The 16,492-nt window shown below is 43.8% G+C and overlaps 1 protein-coding gene across 1 annotated transcript in view; it reads left to right on the top strand.

The window, feature by feature from the left end:
* Positions 1-6,975, top strand: part of Basp1 (brain abundant membrane attached signal protein 1) — a 50,381-nt gene extending 43,406 nt beyond the window's left edge. The window contains exon 2 of the mRNA XM_021183915.1: positions 5,341-6,975. Coding sequence (XP_021039574.1) covers positions 5,350-6,030 — 681 coding nt within the window. The 5' untranslated portion in view covers positions 5,341-5,349 and the 3' untranslated portion in view covers positions 6,031-6,975. The remainder of the gene's footprint in view (positions 1-5,340) is intronic.
* The last annotated feature ends 9,517 nt before the right edge of the window (positions 6,976-16,492 follow it).

Below are 16,492 nucleotides of genomic sequence, written 5' to 3'. Positions count from 1 at the left end.
TTGAATTTCTTTGTTTCTATTAGGTTATAGCAGGAGAGAGAGAGAAAGAGAGAGAGAGAGAGAGAGAGAGAGAGAGAGAGAGAGAGAGAGAGAGAGAGAGAGAGAGAGAGGAGAGTTAGGTGCATATACTATAGAAATTAGGACCCCAAACCTCTTCCCACTTAGCTTTTTTTTTAACATTTCCATATAACGTTAAGCTGAGTGACCCCTTAATTCCTTAATTTGTGGGATTGTATTAGCCATCCTTCTACTTAAGATGGTTTTCAAAGGCTATGACCAGCATGTAGCAGAAAGGACACAAGTTGTAGCAGGTCCCTTCCCTTGGCAAAGGGTGAATCCTGCTGAGCAGGACCATGGATGGTAGGAGAAGGACACACTAAAGTAGTGTGCGGGGACACAGCTGTCTCTTATAAATAACTGGAGCCCTACTGATAGCTATGTGCCAGGGAAGCTGTTAAAACCTGCATTTTCTGACAGTTATGACTTCATCTATGATGTATTCAGTGAAGTTTCGTTCTGACTCACAAACTGACGCACCATGCTAAAAAACATCTCTGAAATGTAATTGAGATCCCTAAAGCATTCTATTCCTTGGCAAATATTTAGACCATGTTTCATAAAGTTTTAACTTTTTTTTGATAGTCTGCAATGACTATTTTTTCATTGCTAGTTTTTAAAAAGCGTCACAAATATTGATCCCATGCCAGAGACAGTTCGTCATAATAACAACCCAGGTGATGTCAATCCAATTTTTAAGGGAGAAAAATGGCCTCAGATTTGTGATCGCAGGCACATAGAACTTTATAGTGTTATCCTTTTATCCTAATAGCATTTTATATAGTGCAATAAGCATTCACACTGCCCTCCTCATGCCAGGATTGAGCAGACATTTAATATCATCACTTTACTGGTCAGGGAATTTGAGACCCAGAAGAGAGAGGCTCTGCTCAGATTCATAATCATTTTCAACGACTAAGTCTTGTCACTTTTAGCCAACTTCATACTGAATGTCACAAGTCTTAAAGAAAAGGTTTATAGTTAGTTAATTTCCCCCTGAATGTTCTTTGAGATTGGCCTTTCTACCTTTATTTTCCAAGATGTGAAAAGTAAAATTGAGTTGTATTGAGTTGGCTGTACTGATAGACTGACTCACTTTGAGACTGGACACTATGAGCTGAGGTCTCTTCCAGGTGAGCTGGGCCTTGTAGTTTGTGAGACCTGGGGAGGCTTTCTGGGCTCTGTGAGAATTACACAGAGCTGATTGGAGCCTGCTGTGTCCTGAGGATTGTATTCAAAATAAGCACAACTTATGTAATATGAACAGCTAAGGAATATATATATATTCCTGGTTTCTGGCAGGCTTCCTGGAGAGAAAGCAATAAAGGCTTACAAAAACATTTCAGACTGTCTCTGTGAGAGTGCCTTCATTGTAAGTTCTGAAATATTTGTCACCTTTAATCTCCCAATGTTTTGAGTAAACATAAAAGATAAATATTTATGCAAATATTCAAATTTTTTGTACCTATAAAATTTCCCGATTGAAACTCTCAGGATCAAGAACCAATTTATCATTAAGGTTTGCTATAGTACCATTATAAACGATCACAATTCTCCTCCCAATAAAATTAAAACTAGTTATACAATTTTTTTTTCCTATAAGATATACCTGTCACCCCAAAAGTCCTCATATATGATTTAGAGAAGGAACTGAAGCATAATTTTTAGAATATTTGTTACTTTTTCCAATTGCTTTTAGGGAAAAAAGAAATCACTGTACCTGAACTATCTGTCTAGGAAGACGTTTCTTTATGTACTTTCTCAGGCATGATAATGTTAAAGAAACATGGTGCTAGATGTGTCACAAAGTGGGCTGGGAAGATGACTGGGTCAGTTACTTGAACCCAAGTTCCATCTCAGAAGCCAGGTAAAAGCCAGGCATGGTGGCATGTTTGTAATGCCAGAACTGGGGAGAGAGGAGACTTCTGGGACGCCATTTACCACTCCAGCCAAATTGGCAAGTTCCAGACCCGTGAGAAACTGTTTCAAGACGACCCAAGTGCTAAGGATTAATTGCCAAGGTTGTAGCCTTAGCGAGTTTTCTGTTGCTGTGATAGTACAATATGACCAAGACAGCTTATAAAAGAAAACATTTAATTTGGGTCTTGTGTTCCCAGAGGGTTAGAGTTCGTGACCATCGTGACAGGGAGCATGGCTGTAGGCAGGCAGGCAGGCAGGCAGACAGGCAGGCAGCAGGCAGGACACTAGCAGCAGATGGGAGTTTACATTTTCATCTGCAAGTAAGAGGCAGAGAAAGAAAACTAACTGGGAATGACTGGGTTTTTGAAACCGTGTGTGTGTGTGTGTGTGTGTGTGTGTGTGTGTGTGTGTGTGTGTGTATCTGGTTTCAAAAGCCTCAGGAACACAGGTGATAACAGAGGTGAACTCTCCTGTTTGTCTTCATGACCACACAGAACTCCAGTCCATGCGTTCAACATCTGCCCATGCTTTCCCTGGTCCCACTCATTGCTAGCGGACATCCTAGCATGAGGAAACGCAGAGGCAAGCTTAGCCCTTTGGGTGTCACTTTGGATTACGCTTAAGTAACGTCCAAGATAGGTTACATCTTGACTAGAGATAGATGCCTGTTTCTCCCATCACGCCATCCATTCTCCCGTGTCTACATGTATGGCGTGTTTGCAATTGTGTATGCACGAATGTTTGCTCATTTGTATGGCGGCCCAAGGTAAATGTTCAGAGTCTTCCTGGTTACTCTCCACTATATTCTTCAAGGAAGGTTCCCTCAATGGCACCCAGAGTTGGCTAGTCTACCTATCTTGCTCAGGACAATCCCAGTCTACCTTCCCAGTGCCAGAATTGCAGGCACTCATTTGTAGGTCCAATAGCAGTCCCTGCAAGCAGCAAGCATCTCTAAACTGTCATCTCTCTAGCCCTGGATCTTTTCTTTTTTCCTCTAAACTCAAGTATTCCGACTTTCTATATTAAACAACTTCCTTCAAAAACAGAGGTTATAGAAAGGAGAGCACTCATTCAATCCCATGTCCATGTTAGTCGCCAGCTCTCATTTCTTAAGCATCTGATAAAAGCATTTCACTAGCAAATAGAAAGAGAGGGGCTACAAAGTTTCTTCTGTAGCCTGTATCCTCTCTAAGCACAAAGCTCCATTCTGGGAGGTCCTGCCTCAGAATCCAGGAAGGTAACATTCCTAGGCTTGGAGCTACATTGGAGATCAACTTCTTGGTGGGTAGAGTGTCCCCTTCATCTGCTAGGTGGAGATTCTTGTACTAACACATTCTTGTGGGCTTTGGCCTTTGTTTTATTGGACAACTCATGAACTCAGCTGGTTTTCCTCTAAGTAAAAGGAGGCAGCTACTGGCACACCATTGTAGGATACGCTGGAGAAGGTTGAATAATTTAAGTAAATGGTGTTGGATTAGGACTGTTCTGGATACTTTGATTTTAATTTGTAACTTTAGTTTGCCCCTCTGGGTACTCTTATTCTCCTGGGATATAACCAGACAACTGCTTTCCTGGTACTCTAATACATTTCATAAATCCTCCCAGGTAAATCAACTGAAAGCAGGGGTGTTTGTGTTTGTGGGGTTTTTTTTGTTTTTTTGTTTTTTTTTATAATTGACCTTATTGAGACACAGTCTCTTACTTACAACTTGATTTTGTCTGTTCAATTTCTACCAAGAAAAGAATCACAGCTGGCCTTAAAACAAAGACTAGAACGGGGCTTTAATCCTGCTTCAGAAAACCAATTTTAGTAACTTAGATTTTAGGTTTGTAAACCAGCAGGACTTTAAACCTCTGGGGATTGCTATATAGGATTTCATACCGTGGGTGTCAGAACCCAGCACTCCATTCTTCGTTCACAATGAGACTACATTTACTCTTTGCCGCATGGGCTGTAATTTCTAGGTTGGCGTATGGGTTTCTGTTATAGAGTTGGGAGAAGAATCTAAAGGTAGACAGACAGACTTGTCAGGTTTTCTATTTCCCAAGTCAGCCCAATGCATCAACCATAACGTGGGGCAGGAGCTCCAGGTTGTATGTGACATCAGCCATGATGGAGTGTCTAAGAATTTGATGGAGGTGCTATACCATTTAACTCATTAGTCAGGTTTATGTTTTCATTTATTGCTTCGTGGTAAAAAATGTTTTTAATTGTGGTTTCACCACATATATTTGGTCCTACCAAAAATAGGAGCAGTTGTTTGAAGTGGATTAGGATTCCAAGTCGTTTCTTCTTTCCTATTTTTAAGAAATATAAGCGAGATCCTTGGATGACATAATAAAGACCTTGCCTGAAACTAGGAAGAGTATTTTAGTCATCTTTGTGTTTGTTTCTTTTTTCTGTCTCCTCCAACTCTTAATGGTAACCCAGACGGGAAATTAGCATAGAATGGTGAGAGGAATTTTGACTGAAGAATACTACTCGTTCCCACACCTGACTTTCAAACAGTGTGGGTTATTTCACTATGCTGAATCATAATTACAAGAAGTGGAGTGAAGAAAAAGCGCTCTCTCTCTCTCTCTCTCTCTTTCTCCCTCTCTCTCTCTTTTTTCTGAATGGATTGGGAGGTGGGGTAGCTGGGTGAAGAGAGCTCAGGGCCCTGCCAAGAGGAAGCAGAACCTGGTGAGCTCACCAGGAGTTTCTACTCTGTCCTGTGGCCCTGCACGGTGCTTCTCTTCACGCCTGCTCCTCCTGTGGGGAGCTACAGGGCCAGTGGGAGGTTAGCCTTGAAAAGTTTTGCCATCTTGCATTAATAGAAAACAATTAAGTTTTCTGTAGGAAGAACCACGGCAGTGATTTTTCACCGGCACAGGGACGCTATGAAAACGTGCTTCCGGAAAGGATGGACGAGAGATTTGGGATGTATGATGAGCAGTTCCTCCAGAAAGTTATTTGTAAATTATCAGGGTTTTGTTGTTTTTTAAAAAAATAAAACCAGCGAAGTTGTAGTTCTAAAATGGCTGTCCCTGCCATTTTGTGCTACTGGTGTTCAAGCCTCCTGGATGCTTGAAAGTAGACAGATAAGACCAATACCACGCCGCCTGTCCTCCCTATAGGCAGCTGCAGCAGTGTCATTGATCACCATTTCTTTGTCTCCCCCACCCTCCAACTTGCTGGCCTGAAGGCTTCGCAGCGGGGGCTTTACTTTGTTCTTTTGTTACTTCTGATTATGGTAGAATGCCCTTGACGTCCAGGCTGCTCCCCGCTGTGCCGCCCTCCTCGCCCTGCAGGCAGCCTCCCACCATCCAGTTTGCCTACATTGACCCTAACTCCCCTTCGTCTCCCCTTGTGCTTCCTTGCAGAACTCCAAGATGGGAGGCAAGCTGAGCAAGAAGAAGAAGGGCTACAATGTGAACGACGAGAAGGCCAAGGACAAAGACAAGAAGGCCGAAGGCGCGGGCACCGAGGAGGAGGGGACCCCGAAGGAGAGCGAACCCCAGGCGGCCGCCGACGCCACCGAGGTCAAGGAGAGCGCGGAGGAGAAGCCCAAGGACGCAGCGGACGGCGAGGCCAAGGCGGAGGAGAAGGAGACCGACAAGGCTGCGGCGGCCAAGGAGGAGGCGCCCAAGGCCGAGCCCGAGAAGAGCGAGGGCGCCGCGGAGGAGCAGCCCGAGCCCGCGCCGGCGCCCGAGCAGGAGGCGGCCGCGCCCGGGCCCGCTGCGGGCGGCGAGGCCCCCAAGGCCGGCGAAGCGAGCGCCGAGAGCACGGGCGCGGCCGACGGCGCGGCCCCGGAGGAGGGCGAGGCCAAAAAGACTGAGGCTCCCGCCGCCGCCGGCCCCGAGGCGAAAAGCGACGCGGCCCCGGCGGCTTCAGACTCTAAACCTAGCAGCGCGGAGCCCGCGCCCTCGTCCAAGGAGACGCCCGCCGCCTCCGAGGCGCCCAGTTCCGCGGCCAAGGCCCCCGCGCCCGCCGCGCCCGCAGCCGCCGAGCCCCAGGCCGAGGCACCCGCCGCCGCCGCCAGCTCCGAGCAAAGCGTGGCCGTCAAAGAGTAACCGGGACAGCCAACCAGAACCGACGCCACTCGCAAACGACCTGTCTTCTCACGCTCTCTCTCTGTCTCTCACTCTGTCCTCTTTCTGTCTCTCTATCCTATACTAACTTGTTTCAAATTGGAAGTGAGGATATGTATTGCCCAAGGGATTAAATAAACAAAAGAAAAGAAAAGAGAAAAAAAAATAAAGAGGATGTGTCCCATCAGGGGAGGGAGGGGGCGGGGAGAATCCAAATAGTATTTTTGTGGGGAAATATCTAATATACCTTCAGTCAACTTGACCAGTCAGTCCTGGATTTTCGAGATCATTGTCTGAAAGTACATCATCTGTACCCTGAACCGCTGTCCCCTAGGCTCCATCCTTAAAAACCCCAGCATCTCTCCCGCGATGCAGCTGGGGAGGGAGGCGTTTGATTCTGCCCACAGGGCCAGTGCCAAGGCAATCAGATCTTTATGAAAGCAGTATTTTCTGTGTTTCCTTTTTAATTTACAGCCTTTTTTTTTTTTTGGTATTTTTTTAAACGTTCGTGGATGAATGCCAACTTTCAGACGGAGCCCACTTAGCTTGTCCACATGTATCTCAATGCCAACCCTCCATTCTTCCTCTCCAGATATTTTTGGGAGTGACAAACATTCTCTCATCATACTTAGCCTACCTAGATTTCTCACGACGAGTAATGCATGTCCGTGGTTGGGTGCACCTGTAGTTCTGTTTATTGGTCAGTGGAAATGAAAATAAAAAATAATAAAAAATAATAAAAAAAAAGAAGTCTGCGTTCACTGCAGCGCCAGTTTTCTTCCATCTGTGTCTCAGACACCAACACACCACCCATTGGAAAAATGGAAAAAAAAATAAAAAAATAAAAAAATGTACAATGGATGCATTGAAATTATATGTAATTGTATAAATGGTGCAACAGTAATAAAGTTAAACAATTAAAAAGTAGTAACTGGCTTTTGGTTTGATTTTTCCCCTCCTTTTCGGTAATGTAGGTGTCTTTTCCTGAGTACAATGAACTGAGGTAAGACGTAGGATCCTCAAGTGTTCTTGACTAATATACGTATAAACAAAACACCCCAAACAGTGGGATCCAAGGCAGTTATCCCCTAAGATGAACAGGAAAAACTGTCTTAAGGATTCACACCCAACCATGGTGTGGGTGTGGTTATTAATGCTTTAAGAGAGTGAATATTGTGAATGAAATATTAAATGACAACCAAGAGCTGTGTCTTGAAGGCTGGGAAGAATATTATAATCTTTGAGAAACATCCTATGTGTATAAATGGTGAAGTGGTGGGCCAGCATCTAGGCCTACCCTGCCTGCAGGTGAATTGGCACCAGAGGAAGGCAAGGGACCCGAATGCCGTGATGGGATAATAGCCAGGAGAAAGACGCTTCCAGACCCCACTTGCTTTCACCTTACCCATACCTCACTTGCTTTGACTTCAAGGGAGCATAAACTTGTGATTTGTAAGACAAGATCCCCCTTGATAGCTGAAATATGTAGAAGTTTGTGCACGTGCCAGTTAGCAATGTATACCACGGGCAGATGCGCTAAGCCATCACCCCTTGATGACCCCATTACTGGAATAGTGACCATCTGTGTGCTCAGGGTCCCCCTGTGCCACACACGGGGAAGAGGCTGGAGAAAGGTGGCTTTTGTACAGACTCGGCATGCACATCAGTTCTTGAGGGTAAGAAAGGAGGTGATTGTCTCTTGAGTCTCTCAGAGAGTTACTTGGGTGTTTTCCAATCCGATACTGGAAACCACACACACATACAAAGAAAGAAAGAAAGAAAGAAAGAAAGAAAGAAAGAAAGAAAGAAAGAAAGAAAGAAAGAAACCTAGTCACGGCAAAGATTTCTCAGACCTGAATCAGAGAGAAATGCCCAGAAAAATACATGACAGGTTCATCTTTTAGAGTGTCAGTTTCCAGGTAGAATTTGGGAAGGCTGTGAAATGCGCATGTGCGCATGGTTCGGTGGGTCCGAGTCAGCTTGATTCTGTTCTTGTGTGCTGCATACAGAGGAGAGAGAACCCCTCTAGATGTTTTCTGAGTATCTGCAATCAGTACCACACCTGGAGAAGCAGAAATGGTGGAGTTGGACTAGCTTAATGTACTTTCCGAGTTCAGGCCGTGCTCCGATCACGTCTAGCCCTTGGGCCTCTTGTTTTTACAGTGAAATGATTTTGAACTCTTACTGCATGACAGCACAGCACACATGAATATGTAAAAGCATTAGCCACCAGCCAACTATATTAGGTAAGAAAAACAGCAGGGAATATCCATCCAGAGCAAGTGCAGTTGCCCTCAAATATATAAAATCATGTAGGGGCATAGTTGTGTATTACAGAGGCAACAAACTGGAAGATGTGTATACGGTTACAAATTATCTTTAAAATGAAAAATACTTATTTTTGCAAAATAAGGGTAGTTATGAATATTAAATGTCATTCATTTATTGCTGTAAAACATGCTTTGGTGGAAGTAATATTTAACAGACTGACTTTCTCCACCTACCATCTTAATTAAAGTGTTCACAGAATTTGGGGTGAGAAGAGCCAACAGGGGTTCCTCAGGATAACATTTACCCTCCAGAGTCACTGCATGGGATACGTGAAGTAAGGTGACACATTTCAGCTTATGCGCCAAAGGGTGTGGCATCATTAAAATCTGAGCTACATCTAGTCATTTATTTCCTAACGGTTATCCAGCACTGGAACTCGAGTTCCTTACCAAGGTAGGCAATGTAACAACTAAACATTCACAATGTAACAACTAAAATCCACCACCCGATTGGCTTGAATGGAGCATCAGTTTCATAGTGTTCCTTTTAGATGTTAGTTTGACATACAACAAACTCCAATTATTTCATTTAGTGGAGAAAATATCTATTTAGAAAACTTACCAATTTATTTTTATCTACACCCCAAATACTGTCCCCACTCCCAGAGGTCCTTCCCCAAACCCCCTTCCTTTCTCCTCTCCTCTGAGAGGGCGGGAGCCCCCTAGATATCCCCCCCACCCCCACCCCCAGTGCATCAAGTCTCTGCCAAAGCAAGCACATCCTCTCCCACTGAGGCCAGATGAGGCAACCCTGTTGGAGAACAGATACCACAGTCAGGTTACAGCTTTAGGGACAGCCTCACCTCCAGTTGCTGGGGGAGGGGCTACATGGAGTCTGAGCTGCACAACTGTTACATATATCCCAGGGGCCTTTGGCATTGTTTCAGGATTGGTGAGATCTATCACCATCATTTAGATTCAGTGCAGCCTTTGGACAGTAACATTGCAGGTGTATTTTATCTGATACTATTTTAACTAATTTGCACAATATTGAAAACTGGATTCTTAGGGGACAATCTTAAATATGTATCATGGTGGCGTGGTGTCATCAGTAGTTTTGGGATTCACACTAGGAGTGGTTTGTTTGTTTGTTTGTTTGTTTGTTTGTTTGTTTGACACAGTTCTATATATAGTCCTGGCTGATCTGGAACTCAGCATACAGACCAGGCTGGTTTCAAACTCACAGAGATCTGCCTGTTTTTGTCACCCAAATGCTGGGACTAAAGGCACGTACCACCATTCCCAGCCAACAGAAGCTTTGCAAGAAGAGCTATGGTTAGTATCATTTGAACTGGCAGGTTTACCCCCCCCCCCTTTTTCTGCCAAACAGTTGATATTTAAAGTATTTAGCTTGGGGATGGCTCCTTTACAATGACGGGCGTCATTCTTTCAACCCCTCCACCGCAGCTGACGGAGAAGCAGAAAGGGAAATGCAGCAGGTTTCCGTGACGGTTTGGGATGGCATTCGTTTTGAAATAAGCCATTCTTCATCATAAGATTATATGCTTTCTGACTTCCTAATGACAACATTTTCAGTAGGATATGAAACCTCAGAGGCCGGGGACTGGCCGGGTTAGTACATTCTTTCTCATTTCCAGTGTCCACGCTATTAAGAGCAGTTTCCACCGTGGAGCCGCATGCGTCCAAGCACATCTGACTCAAGGAGATTCCTAGAGGGAATAACACTGAGAAACAACAAGGGCTTGGAAACAATCTGAGTGCCATTGTATCCGTGAACACACAGCACAACAGAACACATCTTTGTGTTTCCCCAACCCCTCCCCCACTTCCATATTGTTTTTGACATTGCAAACATCACATTTGCTTCTTGTTATTTTTTGTTGTTGTACCAAAGTAATTTTATATTCTCCCTGAGTTTTCTCCTCTGAACTCAGGAGATTCACTTTTAGTGCAATGTATTAATCAACTGGCATTATCTAACTTGTTGTTGTTGTTGTTGTTGTTGTTGTTGTTGTTGTTCTTCTTCTTCTTCTTCTTCTTCTTCTTCTTCTTCTTCTTCTTCCTCTTCCTCCTCCTCCTCCTCCTCTTCTTCTCCTTCTCCTTCTCCTTCTCCTTCTCCTTCTCCTTCTCCTTCTCCTTCTCCTTCTCCTTCTCCTTCTCCTTCTCCTTCTCCTTCTCCTNTTCTCCTTCTCCTTCTCCTTCTCCTTCTCCTTCTCCTTCTCCTTCTCCTTCTCCTTCTCCTTCTCCTTCTCCTTCTCCTTCTCCTTCTCCTTCTCCTCCTCCTCCTTTCTTTTCCTTCCCTCAGGTCAGCATGTTAAAATGCCAGGAGGCGAGGGACAGATTACCCCACTCAAATTTGGGATCATTTAGCAGAACACTCACTTGCTTTCTTTCATTAAGCTTTCCAGACATTGTCCAAGATTTAAAGGACTAAAGCTTTCTCAAGAAAAAGGAGCGGGGAGTTCACATAAAAAATGTATACTCTATTAATCACTAACCGATTTCAGATACTAGTTAAGATGAGGAATGCTTAGTTTACAAGATACCCTGTATATAAAAACAACTAAGACCTTAAACCAATTTGATTTATTTGTATATTTGTTTGGCTTCTAAAATGATGTAGATATTTTGATAAAAAGACTAAAATCCTGAAGCCCAAACACTAGAAAGAAAGGCTCTGCATTAGCAACCTTACCGCCTTTTTGCCTTCTAAGCTGTGAGTTTATTCAGATAGAAAATGTTTGAATAGGCACCAAAGACTCCTGGCTGGTAATAGAATGGTGAAGCCTTGACTTAGTGTAGCTAAGAGTCACATAACCTGAAACCCAGCCACATAATGACAGTGGTACTCAAAGAAGAGAAAGAAAAGAAGGCACCTGTTTTGCCTTGAGGAAAGTGTGTTGACTTGTGACACACTTTTGCTAAAAAAGAAGTGGGGGTGGGAGTGGGGAGGGGGTGGCAGAAAAAGAGATGAGAGAAATTCCTGAGCCTTCCATCTGAAGAGAGCACAATCCTGTTAATGGAAGCGAAAGACTATGCTTCAGGATTTTGCCGACAGACAGAAACAGCCCGGTTTTGAGTTTTGCCAAGAAAAGGATAGCGTGCCTCATTACAAGGGCTTTCTGCTCAGGTTTGGGAAATTTGACTTGACAGGTGAACCCCATTAAAAGAAACGACTCTAAGGTTCCGTAGCAGCACTGAGCAATCCCTGTCCTGCTCAGCCTCAGCGCAGACATCCAAGAATAGAGCATGCTCTCAGCCGGAACCACCCACTTCAGCACCGAAGTCTGACTAGTATGCAAATTCCCCAGAGGGTATTTAAAAAAAATTTTTTTTTTTAAAGCTAAGAATAATAGAGACTGTATTTTGCTTGCTATCTATTCAGCCGCCTTTGCTTCCAGGCGCTGAAGTTGCCTTGGTATTCAGAGCAAATTCTAGCTTTTCAAAATAAAGACACACACACACACACACACACACACACACACGCAATATACCAGCAAGAAGATGAACTACTAGAATGCATATAAGGAGAGTTGCTTACATTTCTGAGGCTAGTTGGAACTTCTGTATAACAAATTTGCCTTTTATTTGTTGCTTATTGTTTTCTCACATTGTGTTGAAGGTTTTACTTTCTGTTGATTAATCATGTTCTGTTTACTCCCTGGTTGTCTGCCCCAGGGCTCCATGCTTACACTGGACTAGGACGATAAACAATTACAAACCCCTTGAATGTACCATTCTTTATACATTCCTTTATTTTCATTTCATGTGCATGGTTGTCACGCCTGTACTTGTACCCATGGTAGCCAAAAGAGGAGTCTAATCTCTTGGAACTGGAGTTGTGAGCGGTCATGTGGGTGTGGGGAATTGACCCTAGGTTATCTGCAAAAGCTGGAAGTGTTTTTCACCATACAGCCATTTCTCCAACCCCAGATGTGTCGTCTGAAATACAATTCAAGATGTGTGCCATTCCTCTGGCTTGGTGGAGCTTTGTACTTTATTTGTTCTGGACATTCCTAGGCACTAAACTGTTTTGTCCACTCTCCTTCTCCTAGCTGAATCCATCTGTAAGGATAATGGGCAGATTAATAGAGGATTATTCAGAATGTAAGGCAATTCAAAATGGTCCCCACACAGGAATGCTTCTCAGAAAAGATTCTAGAAGGTTCTACCACAAGCTGTTTCCAGAAGGAGGAGAAGTGGTTCTTAAATGGCATTCCATTCAGTTACAAAAGGAATCTTTGTCTGGCTGGGCTTAGAGGCTTACATTTCTTATCCCAAAAATTTAGGAGGCAGGATCTCCAAGTGCCAGGCAAGAGGGCCTACAGAGTGGATTCCAGGCTAGGACGACAGTGTGAGACCCTTGTGGGGGGGCGGAGATCTCTGACATATTAAGATGAAGAAATCTATCTTGTTCCCGAACGGTAGTCCTGATTCTGCAGTTCTTATGGAAGGCAAGAAGTGGGGTCAAAGCTGGATGAAAAACCCTTATCTGGAGTTCAGAGATGTACAGCCTGATGTTCACAAGATTCATAATCGACCTGAGCTTAGTGTTAGTCATCTAAGGCTTTAAAAAAAATCATTTCATATCTCTGAGGTTCACATCATCAGGAAAATTGAAAAAAAAATAGTAACATAGTTGCTAGGGATATATTTCATAAGGCCTGGTTCATGGCACACAGTCAGCCCTTCATATTTATGGGCTGAAATTCATATTCAGGGACTGAAAATAGGTTTTAAAACAATTCTATCTGTACTGAATATGCACAAACATTTTTCTTGTCTCTAGTACCTATATCCTGCACGGTGACAATTATTTAAATGCCTTAGCTTTGACAAGTAGCGCTAGAAGAGATGGGGCATATGCAGGTAGATGCACATTGGTTGTGTGTAAACATTAGGCATGTTATACAAGGGACTCGAGTATCCTTGTATTTTGGCATCCACATGATCCTGGCACAAAGCGCCTAAGAGTTTGGAAGCTATCCTACGGGAAGCTTTGGTTCCTTTAAAGAGTTGAGACCAGGGCTAGAAGATGGCTTAGTGAGCAAAGGCACTTGCTAGTGAGAATGATGGCCTCAGTTTGAAACCTGGAACTCACATGGTGGATGCAGAGTACCATCTCCTGTAAGTTGTCCTCCATCTTGCTGTGTGAGCCCTGGCATGGGCTTTTACACACAAGCATGATAATAAGTGAATGCATAAGTAAACAGAATAAAGCATTTAGAAGTGCACAGGGAGCTTCGTCCTGGCCACTTATGTTATGGAGGAATATTTAACGGAAAGGTAGTACTTAATGTTTTCTTGAAAATATAGTGAAAGGGACAATGGAATTGAGACTTATGCTACCTAAGAGGACAAGTAACTTTGTGAGAAATTTTAAAATAGCACAATATAGAGAAAGTATTATTTCAGGGGACATGAAAGCCAAGCTGTTTTTTTCTGAGCATGTTCTAATCACATTACTGAGATATCTGAGATATATAGAGAATAATAAGTTACCTTTGCGTGAAGGGAGTGGGTGTTGCTGGAATTCTTTGCTTACTACGTACCTTTGTGGCCAGGAAACAGGTTTGACTTCTCTGAGCCTCAAGCTTGCCTAAGAACTGGAGGTTGAGCCTGCCTGGAGGCCTTGTGGTGAGGGTAGAAGATTGGGCTTCTTACTACAGTGTCTAAACAGCCCCTAAAGGCATGCGTCACCATCACCCACACTTGGTTCCAGAACACAGGAACAATGGAGGCTGGGATAGTTCTCTTCATTTCCTTTAAGCTGATTTTAAGAGACTGATTGTCTTCAAAGGCAAATCTCATTTTTTGCTGCTTACCTGTTCTCTCATGTGCTATCTCTCCTAACATGTTCTCCAAACAATCAAACAAAACCAAAGCCTGGCTGCTGTCTGCCAGTAACCCGCAGCCATTCTACCATTTTAGTTCCTAAGATCCAATGAGTATGATTTTAGAGTGCAGACCCCTCTCTGCTGGAGTTCAAGTTGGAACTCACCTCAAGTCCCCCACATGGATAACTTACAAGGATCTTAAAGGTTAAGATCCTTAAAGGTTAAAGGTCTAAAGGCTGGGCTGGGGAGATGGCTCACAGGCTGAGAGCACTGACTGCTCTTCAGAGATCCCAAATTCAATTCCCAGCAAGCACATGGTAACTCACAATCATCTATGATGGGTTCTGATGTCTTCTTCTGGTATGCAAACATACTTGCAGTACAGAACATTGTATACCTAGTAAATAAGAAGTCTTTATAAAAAAACCAAAGTTGTAGCTGGGCGTCGTGGCGCGCGCCTTTAATCCCAGCACTCGGGAGGCAGAGGCAGGCGGATTTCTGAGTTCAAGGCCAGCCTGGTCTACAGAGTGAGTTCCAGGACAGCCAGGGCTACACAGAGAAACCCTGTCTCGAAAAACAAACAAACAAAAAAAACCCAAAAAAACCAAACAAACAAAAAAAAAACCACCAAAGTTGTCTAAAGGCAAACTTCCAATTGGCCCACAGTTTCCCTTTCAGTCTCCCAAGGCTTACCATTGAGGATGTCAGCCTTCAGATAAGCTAATGAAGTCATTCAGTCTACCCTTGATTTGCCTTTTTTCATGCTTCATAGCCCACGTGTCTGGGACTGTCATCTACGTGACAATGAGAGCTGTCATCTTCATGACCATTAGGACTACGTGACCACTAGACTTCTTGCAGATTACCACGAGTACTTCCTCATAACTTCTCAGCTTCCAAACTCTCCACTAGCTAAAATTTTTCTACAGAACAGCCATTTCAATCTTGCTAAAGTAGAATGTGAAGTTCAACATTCCACACATACATAGTCATGTGTACACACACACACACACACACACACACACACACAGCTCCAAACCTTCAACTAGTTCTGCGTTTCTCAGAGGAAGAGGTAAGATCTTCAGTAGACTAGGGCTATCAGAGGGACTGATGGCTCCCAGATACTCACATGCTTATAGGGATATATTTTAAAACCTTTAAGATGATAAGAAAAAAGCAGTAATGTGACCCGGAGCTCTAATGAGTGAGATCTTGTGCAACCATCCAGGTCTCAGCCAGTAAGCTGCTCCTCCCCTCAGGTTCTCAATGGGACCTCCCTTTCACCTCTTCCTCCACTGTCTGATGTCATCTCTGATGCTATCTTTGTCCCTTTGCTTTGCCTACCAGTGCCTGCGGTTTCCAGCTGTGCTCTGACGTGCACTCTGCAAGGCACCGGGCTGCCTTTAGGCCTTCATTTTTGCTAGTCATCTGTCTGGAGTTTTTCACAACCCTACTTCCTCCCTTGCAAACAAGGCCATTATTCCTGACCACCTACCGCCCAAGAGCTTCCTTACATACACAACTGACGTCCTCCACATTCGCTTCTATTTTCTCCTTAGAGAAACCACCGAGCTATGCTGGTACCCTTTCCTTAAATAGTGTATAAGTTCTATAGAGCAGAACCTTTTGCCCTTCTCGTTTAATGTAATATTTCTGTTATCTTATTTTCGGGAGCGAATAAATCATGGTAGTGGATAGAGAATTTAAACCATCACCCAACACTGTTTGTAATTTAACTTGAGTTAGCCACTGTAAGGATATGTGACCAGCTTTTCCCAAAACTGTTATCCCGACCAGAGACAGGGGGAAGGGAGGGAAGAGTGAAGTAGAGGGAATAGCTTACCACAGGGGCTCCTGTGATAAGGATCCAAGAGAGAAGGCAGTCCAGAAGAGATAGAAGACCCTGACAGTAGGCATTCAAACTGGGTAAGTAAAGTAGAAGCAGTGAGTGCAGGGTGGTCTGGGATCTGACCCCAGGGACCTTTATACACTGACGGCTCAAATCATTATCCCAAGGGTTAGGAGAAACCATAGACTACTCGAAGCAGAACAATCACTGTAGGTTTAAGGTAGAGAACTCGGAGGTTGTAGTGAGGGCCCAGAACCCTGACAGTGAAGTTCTTTGCAGAAGGCAGGCTAATGGAGGTAGCAGCCAGGATGGAGAATCCCAGACTGGAGACATTGTTATTTAGGGAATCATGAGACTTGATGATAACGTGACACTCTCAATCCATCAATAGATGCAAAGCTCAGGTAGATGAGTGATTCTTGTGGAGGAGATGAGATCCTTCTAATTACAAGAGAAAAGGCAGCAGA

Source organism: Mus caroli, chromosome 15 (assembly GCF_900094665.2).
Source record: "Mus caroli chromosome 15, CAROLI_EIJ_v1.1, whole genome shotgun sequence".
Taxonomy (NCBI): domain Eukaryota; kingdom Metazoa; phylum Chordata; class Mammalia; order Rodentia; family Muridae; genus Mus; species Mus caroli.
Note: the sequence above shows the minus strand (reverse complement) of the source record. Positions and strands in the feature narration are given on the sequence as shown.